The sequence below is a fragment of the Geospiza fortis genome, unplaced genomic scaffold (assembly GCF_000277835.1).
Source record: "Geospiza fortis unplaced genomic scaffold, GeoFor_1.0 scaffold461, whole genome shotgun sequence".
NCBI lineage: Eukaryota > Metazoa > Chordata > Aves > Passeriformes > Thraupidae > Geospiza > Geospiza fortis.
The window spans coordinates 228,426-244,707 of NW_005054463.1; the positions used below are offsets into that span (position 1 = coordinate 228,426).

The following is a 16,282-nucleotide window of genomic DNA, read 5'->3' on the forward strand; positions in this document are numbered from 1 at the left end:
CAGAGGGCACACAGGTGCAGTGCATCAACAGGAGGGGATAAAAGGCTGCGCTGAAGAACAAGAAGGGCAGATGCTTGCAGCCTGCTGAAGTGGTGAGGTGTTACTGTGTGTGGGTTGAAGCTTTCTGAAATTGTGTGGTGATGCTCTGTGTATTGTGGCTGTCTCAACTGTGACATGTGCTGTGACAGGGATGTAGGAAACCAAGCCCACACTAAAAAATAGTCACTGTTCTTGTACCAATGCAAGTTCCATTGTCTTAAATGGTGGCCCTTTCAGGGGTTTAATTGGGGGATAAGGAGTGTCCAGGATGCTTAATCCCATTAAGAAGTGAGAACTGATGTATGAGTCCCTTTTGCAAATTCCCTGCTTGTTATGGTGTTTGCAGTTCCCTCAAGATCAGTGAAGCTCTGGAAGAGCTCTGCAAATAGTTGCTTTTGTACTGTTCTGCACACAAGCCAGTGTGTTCATGGTATGGGTGAAAAGCAGTCCTGAACAGATTGGTCAGCAAGAAAGGGGGAGCTTGAAGCACTCTCTATCTCCAAATCTTGGATCTACAGTAGTAACTGGCATCCTGGGATGCCACTGCAATACAAAGGCTGCCTTGCAAATCTCATCCTGGGGGATTTCCCCAGCTCATGCCAGCACCTCCACTGTATTTTGAGTCAGGGCCTTGGTGCTACACAGAAGGATGGCAGTTGCTTACTGCGGTTGTGATCAAGGATTGCAAGGCGCAGGTGGAGCCATTTTGTGTCAGTAAATCTCAGAAACAGGTAAGATTGCTGATGCTAAACTGTGCAATTACTGAGACAGAATTACTGTAAAGATGCTGAAAATAGCTTCTTAAAGGGAGATGCAATAAGATTAACAGCACTTTGGCAGTCTTGTTATGTTTATAACTTCATTTTATAGGCTTAAAAAACAATATCACATATAATTTGTAAATGAGGTAAGCTGTTTAATGTGGTAATTACTGGACATGATAATCCATCTGTTGCCAAATGGTGATTTTCATGTAAATCAGCATACAGTATGATCTGGAATCTGCTTATCTATTGTACACTAGGAGTGATTGATTTTCTTATTATATCCCACCCACCCCCTGCCACCTTGATTAAATGTTAGTGATACAGACTGTGCTTGCTAACATTGTCTACCCAGGGCAAGGAGTGTGGAAAACTGACAGTGTTCTGCAAGCACTCTTGTTGGAGAATTTTTTGGTGCATGTGATCATCAGGGTTGCAGAGCAGATGAGACAGGCAACCAGTCCAAGCTAAAATGTCACATCTCTCCACACATGCAGGTCCATGTACTGCTTTTGCTCTCAGCACTAGTACCAGCAGGAGCTTTTGCTCTTCCTAACCACTGGTTTGCATCCCTCTCACATAATCCCTTCAGTCTGGGACAGTTCTTTATGGGCTGTGCTGTGAACAGGTGAGGGAAATCCTCTGGCTTTAGAAGGAATGGGTTTTAACAGTTCTCTGATCCAGCTCCCAGTCTGGTTTCTTGGCCAGATGCAGGGGACAGGTCAGGTCTCTGGACAGAGGACAGGACAGAGTGTGACAAGTGGGTTGTGGAGACAGCAACATCTGAAATCAGTCTTGCTGCTGAAGGAAGTGTTGTAACAAATCATAGCTAATAAATTGAGTAGGAAGAGTTTTGAAAGTAAGGCTGATCAAAGTACTTGAAGTAGTGTTGCCCCACGACTCCCTCGGGTCATGAGAACAGCTAAGGAGAGCCTTTGAAGGAGGTCTTTGCTTCATGATATTTTGTTATTAAGTATGGATATTGTGAGAAATGAGGGATCTTCAAAAACTCCTTTTGAAAAGGACAGTGAATTTTTCTTAGCGGTCTCTGACACAGGACACTAAACTAGTTTCTGTGAGAACTGAACACCTTAATGTTTTTGGGATTTCTGAAACCCACCACCCAGCAGCTTGAAGGACAGCAGGTAGAGGGCCCATAAAATCCCTGTGGAGTGATACAGTTCCACTGTGGACTGTTGGAAGCTGAATCTGCTTATGTGCAACTCACTTTTGTTTTTTGAGTGTGAAGGTGCCCTTGAGTTCCAGGCCTAGAGAGGAATTGTTTTGTCTGAATAAAACAGGAGAACAGCAGCTGACAGGCTATAGAGTTTTAGAGTAAGGCACTAAAGCAGTATAGGATCTGAAAAATATAAAAGCTGAATCCTAAGGCATCACTAGAAACCTCTGCATTTCAATCTCTGCAAAGATAAAAGTTCAAACAAGAACTGGGTTAGTGTAACACATGGCGAGGAGTTGCAATATTCTGTTAACAAACTTCATCTTGAATTATCTGCTGAGGGGATGTCTTTCCTTCTGGCTGGCCATATTTCTCCTTTTAAAAAATTCAGTTTGTCACCCTGCACCAGCCATATTGGACATGGATTTTAGTATCTTTTTATAAGGAGGTCCAGATGTGAGATACAGATGCCAGGGAAGCTGATTAAAAGGGAAGTACTTGGTGTAAAAGAGGAAAAAAAATTGTTTTTTTCCATGATTCCCAAGAGAAAAGGCACTTTGGGCAAAATACATTTGTCAATATCAGCTTTCAGAAGCGGAATGTAACTGAAGGTAAGCACAGAGTTTGTTTTTAGGAGGAATAAGGCAGCCTTATGTGCTTATTGATGAATAACATCAATAACTGCTGCCTCTAGTCATGTAGCAAGTAAAATAATTCAGCAGGCTTCAGAAAGAAGCTGTCCATAAATAACTTTACATTAGTGCTAGAGCTGTCTGACAATGGCACAGTTACCAAGGCCATATAACATATGTTGGTTTGACTTCATTTTTTTCCATTCTGGCTGTGACCAGTAGGTAACTGGGTGTACAAAGCATGGTGTCCAGATTTGGGACTGGTGTCAATTTGTCTTGTGGAATGGGTTAAGGAACAGTAGCTGGAAGAGGAGAAGTGGTGAGATAAAACTGCCAGGCCCATACAAACGTGCATGGTGACAGGCCTGGCCTGCTCTGTAGTGCCATTGTGCACAGAAGGTCATTCCCAGCTGTCCCCAGCTGTGCTGTGCTCTGCTCTGACTGGGCTAGAGACTAAGAGTTAAGAGGAATAAAGTGGGTATTTATTGAAGTGCCTTCAAAGGCCACACCCTGGCACACTCTGCATGGATGGCTTCAAGAAAGAAGCAAAAGAGGGCTTGGTCATGAGATCTCACATTTTTATAACTTTTAGTCCATTTGCCATATAGGAGTTAACTGTCCAATTAATAGCTTCAAATGATGAAGTTTCATCCTCCTTGCTTGCTTGCCTGCCCTCCCTTTTCACATTGTTTATGCTTTGGGCCTGAAGTTTGAAAAGATTTTCCTTGAGTCTCCAGCTGGAATAGGATTGTTTTGTCTTCGCCACCCCGTGGAAAGATCAGTAACACTTAATACTTAAAGCTAAAAGCTGCACACCAAAACAGAACAGAAAAACTTAAAACCTTAAGGCATCACTCTAATCAGCAGTATATAAATCAGCATTATAACTTCTACTTTCCTTACAGAAAGATGAAGGAAGCACTAAGGTCTGCAGTATTCCTGGAGATTTCCACAGAAATTAAGTAGCAGTTGCTGCACATTGGTGAAAAGTTATTCTACTGCCCATCTTTGTGTTTTGGGGACAGGGCATGATCTGTCATTTACAACATGATCTGTCTTCTTATAGGAAGTCAAGATTTATGGCAGAGGGAATCCAATCAAAGTTGTAGCTGTTGACTGTGGGTTGAAGCACAACGTTATCCGTCTGTTGGTAAAGGTGGGTCAGTACTTGATGTCCCTTGTCACTTGTTTTGCTTTGGCAAGAGCCTCACCTGTACTCACCAGCCTTCCTTCCACCTGGACATATGCATTTTAAAGTTAGTTGCCCTCCTAAATTGAGGCACAATTTTTAGGATGATTTTTATGCACTGGGGGAGGTGTTTTCTGCACTTGGCACAGTGTATTGAGGGGATAAGGAAGAGGACCTGTACAGCAGCCTCTCAGCCATGGGAAGAACCCCAAAAGATGAGTTTTCAAAACATGAGGCACAACTTCTCTAAAGAATAATGGAGGAAGGTCAAACCAACATTGTTAAAAATGAATAAATGTGGGGAAAATGCAATGATGGTGGTGAATGGTTGAAACAGGCACAGAATACCTGTGGAATGTTCATCATTGAAGATATTAAAAACACAGCTTCCCTAGGCTCTCAGCAACCTGCCTTAAAGTGGAAATTACCCTTGCTTTGTGCAGAGATTGGACCTGATGACCTCATGAGGCTCATGAATCCCAAGTTATTCTTTGATTCTAGAATTCTGTGAAAAGCTTTTCCTGTTTTTAGCAGTGATGTAGCAGTTCTAGCTTCTTTAGCCACACAGGAGGACAGAAGGCATGTCCTCATATTCTCTAGATGCACAGGATTTCCCTGATTCAATTTTTTAATGAATATGGATGTTTGTGTCAGTTTTGATGTGTATGTTACATGTGTGCATACACACTTACTTTGCTTTCCATTAGTAAGTTTTGATCTCATCATTGAATTTCAGAGTCACTTGACAAACACTGAGGTGGCTCCAAGGGGCCAAGTCTGTCCGTTTTGTGAAAGTAATATGGTCAGATAGTGGAGAGAAGCTGACCATGGGAAAAGGAGATAACTGATGACTGAAATACAAACTCGAGCTCTGGGACATCAGAGCATAGGAAGAACCTCCTTACAAAAATTTGTTTCCCTCCTCCCTTCATTTCTGACTCCCTTACTTGGTTTTTGTTTGTTTTTTTAAAGCGAGGTGCAGAAGTGCACTTGGTTCCATGGGACCATGATTTCACTGGCATGGATTACGATGGACTCATAATTTCTGGAGGTCCAGGGGATCCCATGAAGGCCCAGGAAGTGATTCAGAATGTCAGAAAGGTACAGTGCAATACCTATAGGCTGATTATACTTTTTAATTTGCCTTTTTTTCAAGTACTTGAAGAAGCAGTAGGCTGTACTAACCTGTTATGGGCCAAATGTTGTTCAGACATTTCAGCTGCCTGGAATATTCCTCATCTTGGACTGGTGGGATTTGTCTCCAGCCCAATAGTTACTACAAGGCTTTACACACCTTGGGGAACAATACATGGTTCCACAATTGGTGACCACAATTACCCCATACCAGTGCCTTGAAGTACCCTGTGCTCTTTCAGGTCCTCTTAGGAAAGAACAGCACTGGTTTCAGAGCTTCCACTTGGAATAATGTCACTAAATGTCTGTAATGCAGTGTCATTGCTTATTCCCTGTGAGTAGTCTGACACCAAGCTGTGCTCTGAGGCTTCTCTCTGAACCAGAGGAAAGGAGGAAAGTTTCCTTCATGGGCTGTTGCCACTCTGGCATTGAGCTTTTTCCCAAGTCTGTGGGGGAGCTGGCATGGTTTATGCTGGAATTGCTGGACAGAGACACTCCAATATCTGTTGAAAACCTTTTCATTTTAGGTCCTGGAGAGCAGTCGCCCAGAGCCCCTGTTTGGAATTAGCATGGGGCATCTAATCACTGGAATAGCAGCTGGAGCCACTTCCTACAAGATGCAGATGGCCAACAGGTGAGGCAGCTCTTGTTCCCAGACAGAGCAGCTCAGCACAGGAAAGGGCTGTGGAACAGCAGTGCTCTGCTGCTGAGCTGCCTTAGGAGCATCTGGCATCTCAGTAACATTGCCACTTCCTCCCAGCCATTCTCCTTGGCTTTCATTTAAACTGCTGTCTTGGTTTGAAAAGCCAGGTGTCTGCTAAGGAAGGCAGGAGCCTCCCCTGAAATGGAAAATGTAAACCCCCTCTGCCCAAATTACTATAATTTTGAAGTTAAGAGGCTCTCAGGCAAAGATACGGGAGTAGGAATAACAGCTCTTTACTAGGAAAACTAAAAATACAAATGTAATAGTACAAACAACAAAAAAAGCTCTAATGACAGAGGGAGAACAGGAGCTGACCCCCTGTGTGTCAGGGTGCTGGCACAGTCCCATTCCATGGTGGCTCAGCCCTCCTGCAGTGCCAGCTGTGGTTCTGCTGGAGCAGGATCCTGCACAAGGGGGGAGTTTTCCTCTGAAGCTCCAGGGGTGCTGGAGATGGGCCTGGGCTCCCTCTGGGAATGCAGTGGGCAAAGGCTGCTGTGCTGTTCCAAATGTCAGATTGTATCCAGGCAGGGATGCTTGGCTCCTCCCCTGGGCAGAGCATCTCCCAGTGGGATGGCGGCATTTTATCAGCCATGCAGGGACACTCAGTGGCAATGAAAAAAAGAGATCTCCTGGAGGGAGGATTGGGTGTGGAAGAGATCAAGAAAACTGCCCAATGAACAGAAAAGAACTGCCCCACCTCTGACAGATGGCAAATAGAATACACACATTATCTTTCAATCCAGGACTACTGCCATGTGATGCTCTGCTTTTTTTGAGCATTTTTTGAAAGTATTTGATGTAATCTATCCCTATCAGACTGAAGAATGGCAAAGTTTCTCCTAGGATTTATCATTTTGAGATTGGCTGCAAATATTTTACTGCTACTATTGCACTGTTATGTATGGCCCCACAGTTACTAACTCCTCCTAATTGTGGCACTTGAAAACATTTGGCACTTGTGTCCTCTGATCCCTTTTTCTTGCAGAGGCCAGAACCAGCCTATCCTGAATGCAGTGAGTGGCCAGGCTGTGATCACTGCTCAGAACCATGGCTATGCCATCGATGGCTCCTCCCTCCCTCCTGGCTGGAAGCCTCTCTTTGTGAATGCCAATGACCACACCAATGAGGTGAGCTCTGCACAGAGAACCCCTATTTCACCTCCTGTAAGCCTGCTCTCACATTATCAAGGCTAAATTTGTTGATTTGACCATCTGCTTTACTTGGAGCCCTGCTTTGCAGCCAGGGTAAGATGGATACCCCACTGTACCAGCCCCACTGCACTGGATTGCAGCAGTGACTTTATCATTTCCCTGAACAGAAGCCTTATTAATTTCCATGATTTCCCCACTGCTGGTGTTGGTCACTTAGCTACCATTTGTGGTATTTTCAAGGTCCCCTATCCTGGTGGAGAAAGATGAATCTGACTCCATGTTCTTAGAAAGCTAATTTATTATTATAATAAAGAATGCTATACTGAAGAATAGAAAAAGGATCCTTACAGAAGGCTTAACAAGATCCTAATGAAAAACGTGTGGCTCTCTCCAGAGTCCTGACACAGCCTGACTGTGATTTGTCATAGAGTAAAAACAATTCACATGCTGAATGAACAATCTCCAACCACATTCCAAAGCAGGAAAACACAGGAGAAGCAAATGAGATAATTATTGTTTTCATTTTTCTCTGAGGCTTCTCAGCTTCCCAGGAGAAGAAATCCTGGTGGAGGGATTTTTCCAGAAAATATGACAGTGGCAACCATTCTCTTAGGGTTTGTGCCACAGCAGTGCAAGCCTGTGTCACCAGTTTGTTGTGTTGTTTCTGCGCTGCCCAGCACAGAAAAGGGATATCATTGCTATCTGATTTGGTCTGTTATTGTAAATATAATTCCAATTACTGAAGTCATGAGGAAGAGGGCCTGCCCCTAGAGAATAGCTTACATGATCCGAGATAAAATCCAGTGTCAAGTGACATCCATCTTTGAGATCTCAGGCTTCTAATTGCCCACATCAGATCTTTTCCATGATGCCCAGTGTTGTGCAAGTTTGTAACATCTTGTTAGTTATCAGGAAATCAATGAAAGAAGGTATTTCCAAAAGCAGGTTCCCTCATGGAAATATGCCTGCCTCTCTCTTGTTTTGTATGAATGCTCACTATCAAGTCTGGCAGATTAAACAGTGCTGTTCTGAGCTACCCATCTGATGATTTTAGAATAAGTTTGGTTTGTCATTTGCTGTTTTCTTTATCCTTATAGAAGGATATCTAAACAGAGAGGTATCTAAACATAGGCAAATTTTGACAAGCAAAACATTGATGCAAAAAAATCTACAGCTGTTCATCTCAATTTTGAAATGAGTTTATTATCACTGTCTTGACAAACTAAACCCATTCATTCCCAGGACTTTCATGTTTGCTTTAGACCTGATCTATCACAGCTGGACAGGGCCAGCACAGGTTTTCAAACACTGACAAGGCATGGACTGAACGTTTTTAAAAGTTTTTAAACACATTTTTACATTTTAAAAAGTTTTTACATACATTTATATGTAACTACAAGGAACATAGCATTGAGAGAAAATGTGACAGACTGATGGGATTCTTTACTCTGAGAGCAGAAATTCATGGCATAAGGTTGTGGTCAGTAGCTCATCTCTCATCTCTGTCCTATCCTGGCATCCCACCCTGGAGCTCTGGATGGCACTGTGGCTCTATGTGAGACTGTTTGGGCTCCTTTGTCCATTCCTAAGGGGAAGCAGGTTGCATCAGGGCTACTTTTCCCTGAATTTCCTCTTGAGGAACTTCTCTACCCCTGTCTGGAATTGGGGACCATGAGCAATGACACCTATGGGTGATCTCCCACTGGATCTTGCTTCTTGGTGCTATCAGGCCACTCAAATGAGAAATCCTTTTTCCCTGGCTCTAACTGAAACTACAAACACTGTCTCTAAACTCAGTTTAGGTCCTTCATAGCTGTTGTTTGTCCACAACAATGGTCCCCTTCATGTCTCTGGCCAACCCTGTGTCAGCATTTAAAATGAATTATGGGAATCAGGAGCGTGACCAAAATTTTTTCTATGACAGAACCAATCAGCTTGGGATGGTTAAACCATTCATTGTCCCAGGTGATCTTTTCTTGCCAGGTGTGTTTTTCTTCTCTGCCCTGTGTAGCTGCTCTGTCAGATGCTTACAGCTTATCAGAGTTTGATGTTGCAGTGAAAGCTCTGTCTCCACTGTGCCCCCCAGTTCATGGGCAGCTGAGCCTTTCACAGGCCCTGCAGGGTTAACAGCAGAGCAGGAGACTGGGAATGAAATGGGTGTCAGTTTGACAGCCCCTGGAAACACATCAGTCCTTTGGCCTCCAGTGCTTGCAGGAGTAAGGTGTGGCTTTCTGTTCACTTGCTTGTCAGGAGGTGTTTAAGAGAGTCCTTTTATTCCTGCAGGGAATTATGCATGAGAGCAGATCGATTTTCACAGTGCAGTTCTATCCAGATGCAAATCCTGGGCCAAGGGACACAGAGGTAATGTATGGGGGATGATCTGGGCTTGCTTTCTGATGGCCTTGTGAGTGCAGATGTTTATCAGCCTCTGTACCAGTTGGTGGGGGTGGCCCTAAATCTTGGGTCTGGCAGTGTCAGGATCCCAGTCATGCATAGGCTTGTGTCTGCTTAGCTTGATCTGGAGCTAATTACAATCAGCAGCAAGAGCTCTATTGACTTCTTAGTGCTTTGGATCAGTGATTCCATTCATATCGTGTGTATGTATTGAGTCCTGCTGGGATTATCTGTGTTGGAAGTTACTAAAGTGTTTAAACCTGTGCAGGATCAGGCTGAAATCTCTTGCAAAAGAGACTGCAAAAGGAATAGGATTTTATCTTAAATGTAAAAAAATACTAGCCAGATGCTTTGTAATAAAATCATTAACTTTCTAATATACTTTAGTTCCACTTTCAAATTTTATAATTACTGTAGAGTTATGTAAATGGATTCATACTTCCTCACTCTGGTTCTCCTAAGTGAAATGAAATTTTAATCCCCCATCTGTGACTTCACACAAATTTTGTAACAACTGGTTGCATAGTCACAGAATATGACTAAGCAGCATCAGGGGATGTGGAAGGCAGAGGAAGCATGTCTGAACATAAATAAACTATTTAGCATTTCCTGAGAGACAAAGATAGAAGAATACCTAGAAATGCTTATGTTAATCTTAATTTGATGATGTTGATTAAATCTGCAAGTAAATCTCTTGATATCTGGAACTTTTATAGCAATCTGATTGACTAGTATATATCAGAGAACTCCAAAACTCAGCTGTGTGTCTTCTCCAAGTCTGTGCACTCCCACTGCTGGGATGGTGTGATGAGATAGAGCCTGTCCTGACAGGCTTGCAGGATTCATCCATACTCTTTCCCAGGTAAATCCCAGCAGTCAGCCAGCCTCAGGGCTGTGTGGCAGAAAGCTGGTAGGTGTGGGGAAGCCTGTCCCACTGCCTGTAGCTGCCTGATCCCATTGAGGGTCCTGCTGCCTGCCCTGCCTGCTTGGAGAGCCCTTTTCTGGTACCTCTTCTGGAAGTTCAACACTGATTTTGCACAACTGATGTTTAGCTATCCCTGCTCAGAGCCCTGCTCTGTAGTAAGCACCATTCCAGATGGTTCCTTGAGCTAGTTCAGTGTGTGCTCCTCTGTGTTTTAGCTTTTGGTTCCCTGAGCTAGTTCAGTGTGTGCTCCTCTGTGTTTTAGCTTTTGGTGCACGTTCACTCCTTGCACTGGCAGCCGCAGAGAAGCTGAGCACACAGACATGATTGATGTGTGTTTTCTTCCTGATTATGACCTCACTTTCTTGAATGCAGCTTTGTCAGATATGTCAAAGTTGTTATATAAATTTCAAATAATGATTTCCTCTCTGAGATGGTGTAAATCTGCCTGCTGAAGGCAGCAGAGCAGAGCTGATTGCATGAATTCACAAATGACCTGTTTTTTTCCTTCTTTGCTTGGTATATATGGAGTTCAGCTTTGACAGTAAATACATGTGTTTGTTTTTCCTAGTTCCTATTTGATTCGTTTATTTCCCTGGTTAAGAGAGGGAAAGGCACCACCATTCCCTTGGTCCTTCCCAAGGCTGGAGTGACAGCTTCTAGAGTGGAGGTCAGTGTACAGATATTTTCATGCCTGTCAGTGAGCCTGGGAGCAAGTTAATTCCTACTGAACCCACAGAATGAAATAGCACATGGAAGTCAAAGGAGGCTTCTCTTATAAAAGTCCTGACAGCTGCTTATCTCACAGTCATCTGGCCTCTCTTGTGTTATTAACTCTCTTTTCTTTGAAAGAGTTTTAAGTTCTGATTTTTCATGTATTTTCTTTGCAGTTCTCCTGAGAAAGGTGCTCTCATAGCAGTATAATGAGGTGCCCTGGGATAATCTGGCCATGAGATTTCATGCCAGCAGTATAATGTTGGTGCTTGGTTGCTTAGCAAATAAGTCTGAACTTCTAATGTGAGCTGAATTTCATACAATTGCTGTCTTAGGCGCAGCAGGATTTTGTGGGTAGCCAAAGGGATACATTGTTGTCTATAAGCACATGATACAATTGACATGTTTGTCGTATGCTCTATCCATGACCCCCATGTTTCTCTAAATGGAGATATATGGGAGAATTCCAGTGGAAATACTCCAAGAAGTAAAACTGGGGTGATTCTGAAAGCAACTTCTTTTTTGAAAACTCATGTTGTGTAATTTAAGACTTTTCAGTGCTGCACAGTCTCTGTTCATTTCAGCATCCCCCACACTGGGACTGATTGTTTTCATGCCATTTGACACTTGCAGGTCTCCAAAGTTCTCATTCTAGGATCCGGGGGTCTGTCGATTGGCCAGGCAGGGGAATTTGATTACTCTGGATCACAGGCTGTGAAAGCCTTGAAGGTGAGGAGATCCTGTGAAAATATACAGAGTTCTTTAAGTTTATAACCTCATCTTTCCCTTCTCACTGCCCAGCTGATCCTCCAACTGTGTCCAGCTGGGGCAAGGAAGCTGGTGAGAATAAATAACCATAGGGAAAATAAACAATTTTTGTTGGTGAACTTGCTGGTTGGGTGATGTGAGTTAACCACTCAGAATTATCTTCCAAAGAGAGATGTTCTTGGGATATCCACCACAGTCTTCAAGCAGCTTGTTATTTGTGATGTGTGCCTGGTTGCTCCAGGCTTGTTAAACTGAATGGAAATGGAGGAGGAGGAGAAGATGGTCAGATGTACCTGAGGTGAGAATCTGGAACTTTTGTGGTCTGTCAACACACTGCAGGGCAGACAACCAACAACAGCTGAACGGTTGGCTGCTGCTATACAAAAGAACCTCTCATCAAGGCAGGTTTTCTAAACAGCATTTCTTTTAAATGGGATGAATTTTTTAAAGGTCATTTATGTCAAGTTTTGTTTCCAGAACAGGTCCTAGAAAGGTTACTGGGGCAAAAGCTCATGCTAGGAGAAGGTGTAGAAGGGTAGAATGTCCTGTGATGGGGTTATTACTGGTGAGGTAAGAGTTACCTGAGTCCCAAGTTCATGTCTAACCTCATGTGAAGAAGGAAGTGGGAGCTTGCACAGCCCTGACAGAGTCAGAGCAGAAGTAGCAGCTGCCTTCAGATGAGGTGATGGTTGTGAGTGGTTCTGAGGCTGTCCTGATGCCACAAACATTCTATTCCTTTGCTGGCCCTGGAGTGAAGGAACAAAAAAATCAGTTTTAGTAATGTTAAATATAATCTGGGCTGCTCTGGTTCATCCCCATGTTGCAACACATCTTGTATTGCATGTGTGTTGTTTGTGTGCTGTATTGCTGTTGCTGGCTACTGGTTCAAATTGACCCCAAGATCATCAAGGGACAAGTACAGGCCAGGAGTGGAGGATCCCAGAGTTGGGGAGTGTCAATATGATGCATTTGGAAAAGGGCTGTTTCCTTTTTTTTAAAGTTTGGTTTGGGGCTTTTTTTTGTTTTGTTTTTTGTTTGTTTGGGTTTTTTTCCCCCTCTTTGGCCTTTAAACTCTGTTGGGGTTGTGGAAGAAAGTGGTTTTTTTTTAGTGATAAACCTCCCCAGCTTGACTTCCCACAGAGTCCTTCCCCTTCACATGGCTGCCCAAGAGCTGCTGTGATCTGTGGACTGATCCAGAGGCAGAGCTTGCCCTTCCTGACCTTGCCTCTGGCAGAAGCATTCAGGGCTGCATGTGAGAGAGGAGTGGCTGGTCAGCCCAGCCAGGAAAAGCTGCAGAACATGGCTGGGAGAGAAATTTCTTTTCCCTTAGACTTCTTCATTTTTTTTGATTTTTTTTTTTTTTTTGTTGGTTTGTTATGAATCAGCACTGATTCTTTCTCAGTGCTGATGTTCTGATTCATTCTTCTGTGTGCTGCTGCTCTGGCTTGGCTCTTGGATGCTGATTCATTATAAGAAGGTGCTGATACTGATATTCAGTCCTGGATACTTAAATGGGTGCTTCTTTTAAAGACTAAAAAGTCTTGAGGAGATGGAACTTCCACAGTCAGTAAATCTGTATCTGAAAAAATGTTCATAAAAGGCAAGAAATTCCCCTGAAGAGCAAGGCCTGGAAGCATCTGTGAACAACAGACTGGTTTGTGGTCACCTAGAAAATCTTCTGGAAAACTTTCTGTGGGGATTATCCTAACTCAGCTGAATACAGGTGGATTTTATACAAAAACAGAAATGGAGCTCTTCTGGAGTATTAATAATACATTGCTTTAATTCAGTTGTAAAAAATGTCTCCATCAGGGTGGGTGGCCATGACACAGTTCTGTATGTTTATAAAAAACTAAAAAAGGTAGAAGTTAAAGTGTTGCAAGAGGAAACAGCATGTGGATTAAAGTCCAACATCCCAAGCAATTGGGCCAGAATGATGTGATATCAGTGAAACTTGTCTCTCAGGACAGAGGGCATTAATTCTCTCATTAATTATCCTCATCATCACTGCTAGTTGATCTTTAAGATACCTTGTCCCAGATAAGCAGGGAAGAAAGAACTGAGATGTGCAGATAGTCCAGCTTGTTGAAGAGTGATAAAGTTTCCCCTCCTCCATTTGTTTCAACAGAATTGTAGCCACGAATTTCTGAATACATTTATTAGAGAAGAATGTTTTGATCTTTTCCCTCACCATCACCATGAAAAATACCCAGTTAAGGATCATTTGTCTAAATCCAAAATATTTTCCCTGCAGAATTTATATGTTCTTTCCCTCCCCTGTTCCACACATTTCCAAGGAAAGTGTGCTTCAGTGAAAAAAACACCCAACTTTTCCCAGGGAAAAAGGTCAGCAGAAATTTACAGCCAGTCTTTAAGGCAGTATTTTAAGTTATCAAAGAAAGGAGAGGAAACGTTATCCAACACCTGAACACTGAGAGCTCTGAGTGAGAATCCTGCTGCTCCGGGTGAGTTATTTTTTTGTTCCCACAAAGCAGTGAGACAAACGATCACAAATTTTAAACAAAGACAGAAAAATCCTGTGGCATTTTCATGCTTATTGTGAACTGAGGGAAAATAGCACCTTCTGTACTGATCCTAGCAACACCTCCATAGCACTTTCTCCAGTTTTTTTCTTTATAATATTTTTTAAATATTCTCTGTTCCTCTTTTCAATGGGAATTTTTTTAACCTTTTAACAGCTTCCATGAATAAATATTCAAAATTACATTTTGAATTGTAATTTGCATGTATAACTCGCATTTTTTGAAAATGATGTTTGTTTTTAGTTTTTTAACCTTACATGAAGCTGATGGAGATTAGAATGAGCTCCTGTAAAAGTGAGGCCACAGCCTTTGCACTTTTCTGTCCACCTTAGCAATAAAACAGCAGAACAATTTTCTGTATCTGCATGTCTACTTTATATGGTTGATGTGGGTTTTTTTTTAAGCTTGCCATACTCATAATTTTTAGCAAAACTTGGTTGGTTTCCTCATTAGGTGCTGATATTTCAAGAGAGAGGAGGATTGATCTGCCCAGCTCCAACTCAGAATTTTCTATTAATGAGCAAACTTAGTGCATTTCTGTCTGTAGCTAACGAGCAGCAAGACTGCTAGAGCAGAAACAGATAAACTTTATTATCTATTATCACTCTATCTCAGTTTCTCATCTGTGACACAGAAAGAGCAGTGTAAAATTTTAGCTAACCTTCATCTTGCATAGAAAGGCAGAGTTTGTCTTTTAATATGTGCAGTATCAAATATAAAAAGTTATGGGATGAGATTTTTAAACTGATAATACCAGGACTATAAGGTATTTCTATGGAAAGTCAAAGAAAAAAACGTGGTTTTGTTACTATTACTAGTTGGAACAAAAATCTGAGAACTTCAAAGACCTACTGCTTGGCAAGAAAATATTAGCTTTTGATTAAATTTTTTGCTTTGTCACCTTTCATCTGACTTCCAAAGGCAGACAGACATGAGTATGCTGCAGTTTGTACCTGTCTGTCCTTTATAACTCCTAAGTGTGTTAAACAATTTCAATCAAATTTCTGAGTCATGTGGGAATCTCCGTTCCCTCAAGATTCACAGGCACAAAAGTAAAGAATTGGCATTGGCTCAGCCTTCACACCAGAAGTCTCTTGTAGGACAGTACATAATTTTTAAATTCTGCTGTTGGTAAACTGCTTGATAAATCCCATTTCTTCTTGCTGGTGCTTCTGTTAACTTTTTTCCCCATGTGTGCCTATTTTTAACACAGATTTTAATTTTTCAGGAAGAAAATGTGAAAATTGTCCTCATGAATCCTAATATTGCTTCAGTGCAGACCAATGAGACTGGCTTAAAGCAGGCTGATGCTGTCTACTTCCTCCCCATCACTCCTCAGTTTGTCATTGAGGTCATCAAGGCAGAGCATCCTGATGGATTAATCCTGGGCATGGGTGGCCAGACTGCTCTCAACTGTGGTGAGTGGGGTACAGGTGCCTTGGCACTCCATGAAGGCCGAATCATGGATTTTATCTCACACATTGGCCAGGCTACTGAGGGACAGAGGCAAAGATTCCAACCATGGGGGGTGTAAGTCATTCGTAAGTTGTGACCTTAACATTTAATTGCTGGGTTTGGTACTTGAAAGTAATTCATATGTCCTGCTTTTCATCTTAAATCTTCGTTATGATAGTTAGATTTAGGATATTCTGACCACCTTGAGGCAGAGATCAAAAGGAAAAGTTACCTTCATATAACTTCCTGCACCAACATTCATCTGTGCTGCTTTGCTCTGTGGTGCAGGTGGTGGCCAGCTGGTAACTGTAGTATTATCCCAAATTTCATGATTTGAGGATGGAAGATTTCACATTATGGTTTCGAGTTCTGACAAAAATAATATTAGCTGTGGATGAGGCCAGACAAGTTGTCAGCTAATCAGATATCTTTTGAATACTATCTTTGCTCTAAATTCTTCTCTGTGAGGGTGGTGAAGTCCTGACACAGGGTGCCCAGAGCAGCTGTGGCTGCCCTTGGATCCCAGGAAGTGTCCAAAGCCAGGTTGGATGGGGCCTGAAGCAACCTGGGGTGTAGTGGAAGGTGTCCTTGCCCATGGCAGGGAGTTGGAATGAGGTGAACTTTATGGTTTCTTCCAACCCAAACCATTCTGTCCTTCTTTAATTCTATGATTGTTCATTTACTATCAATTCTCAGA

The 16,282-nt window shown here is 42.5% G+C and overlaps 1 protein-coding gene across 1 annotated transcript in view; it reads left to right on the top strand.

The window, feature by feature from the left end:
* The window catches only part of CPS1 (carbamoyl-phosphate synthase 1), a 90,972-nt gene that overhangs the window by 14,401 nt on the left and 60,289 nt on the right, over positions 1-16,282 (top strand). Inside the window, exons 6-13 of the mRNA XM_005427962.2 lie at positions 3,679-3,768; positions 4,774-4,902; positions 5,463-5,569; positions 6,624-6,765; positions 9,073-9,150; positions 10,677-10,775; positions 11,453-11,548; positions 15,359-15,548. Coding sequence (XP_005428019.1) covers positions 3,679-3,768; positions 4,774-4,902; positions 5,463-5,569; positions 6,624-6,765; positions 9,073-9,150; positions 10,677-10,775; positions 11,453-11,548; positions 15,359-15,548 — 931 coding nt within the window. The remainder of the gene's footprint in view (positions 1-3,678; positions 3,769-4,773; positions 4,903-5,462; positions 5,570-6,623; positions 6,766-9,072; positions 9,151-10,676; positions 10,776-11,452; positions 11,549-15,358; positions 15,549-16,282) is intronic.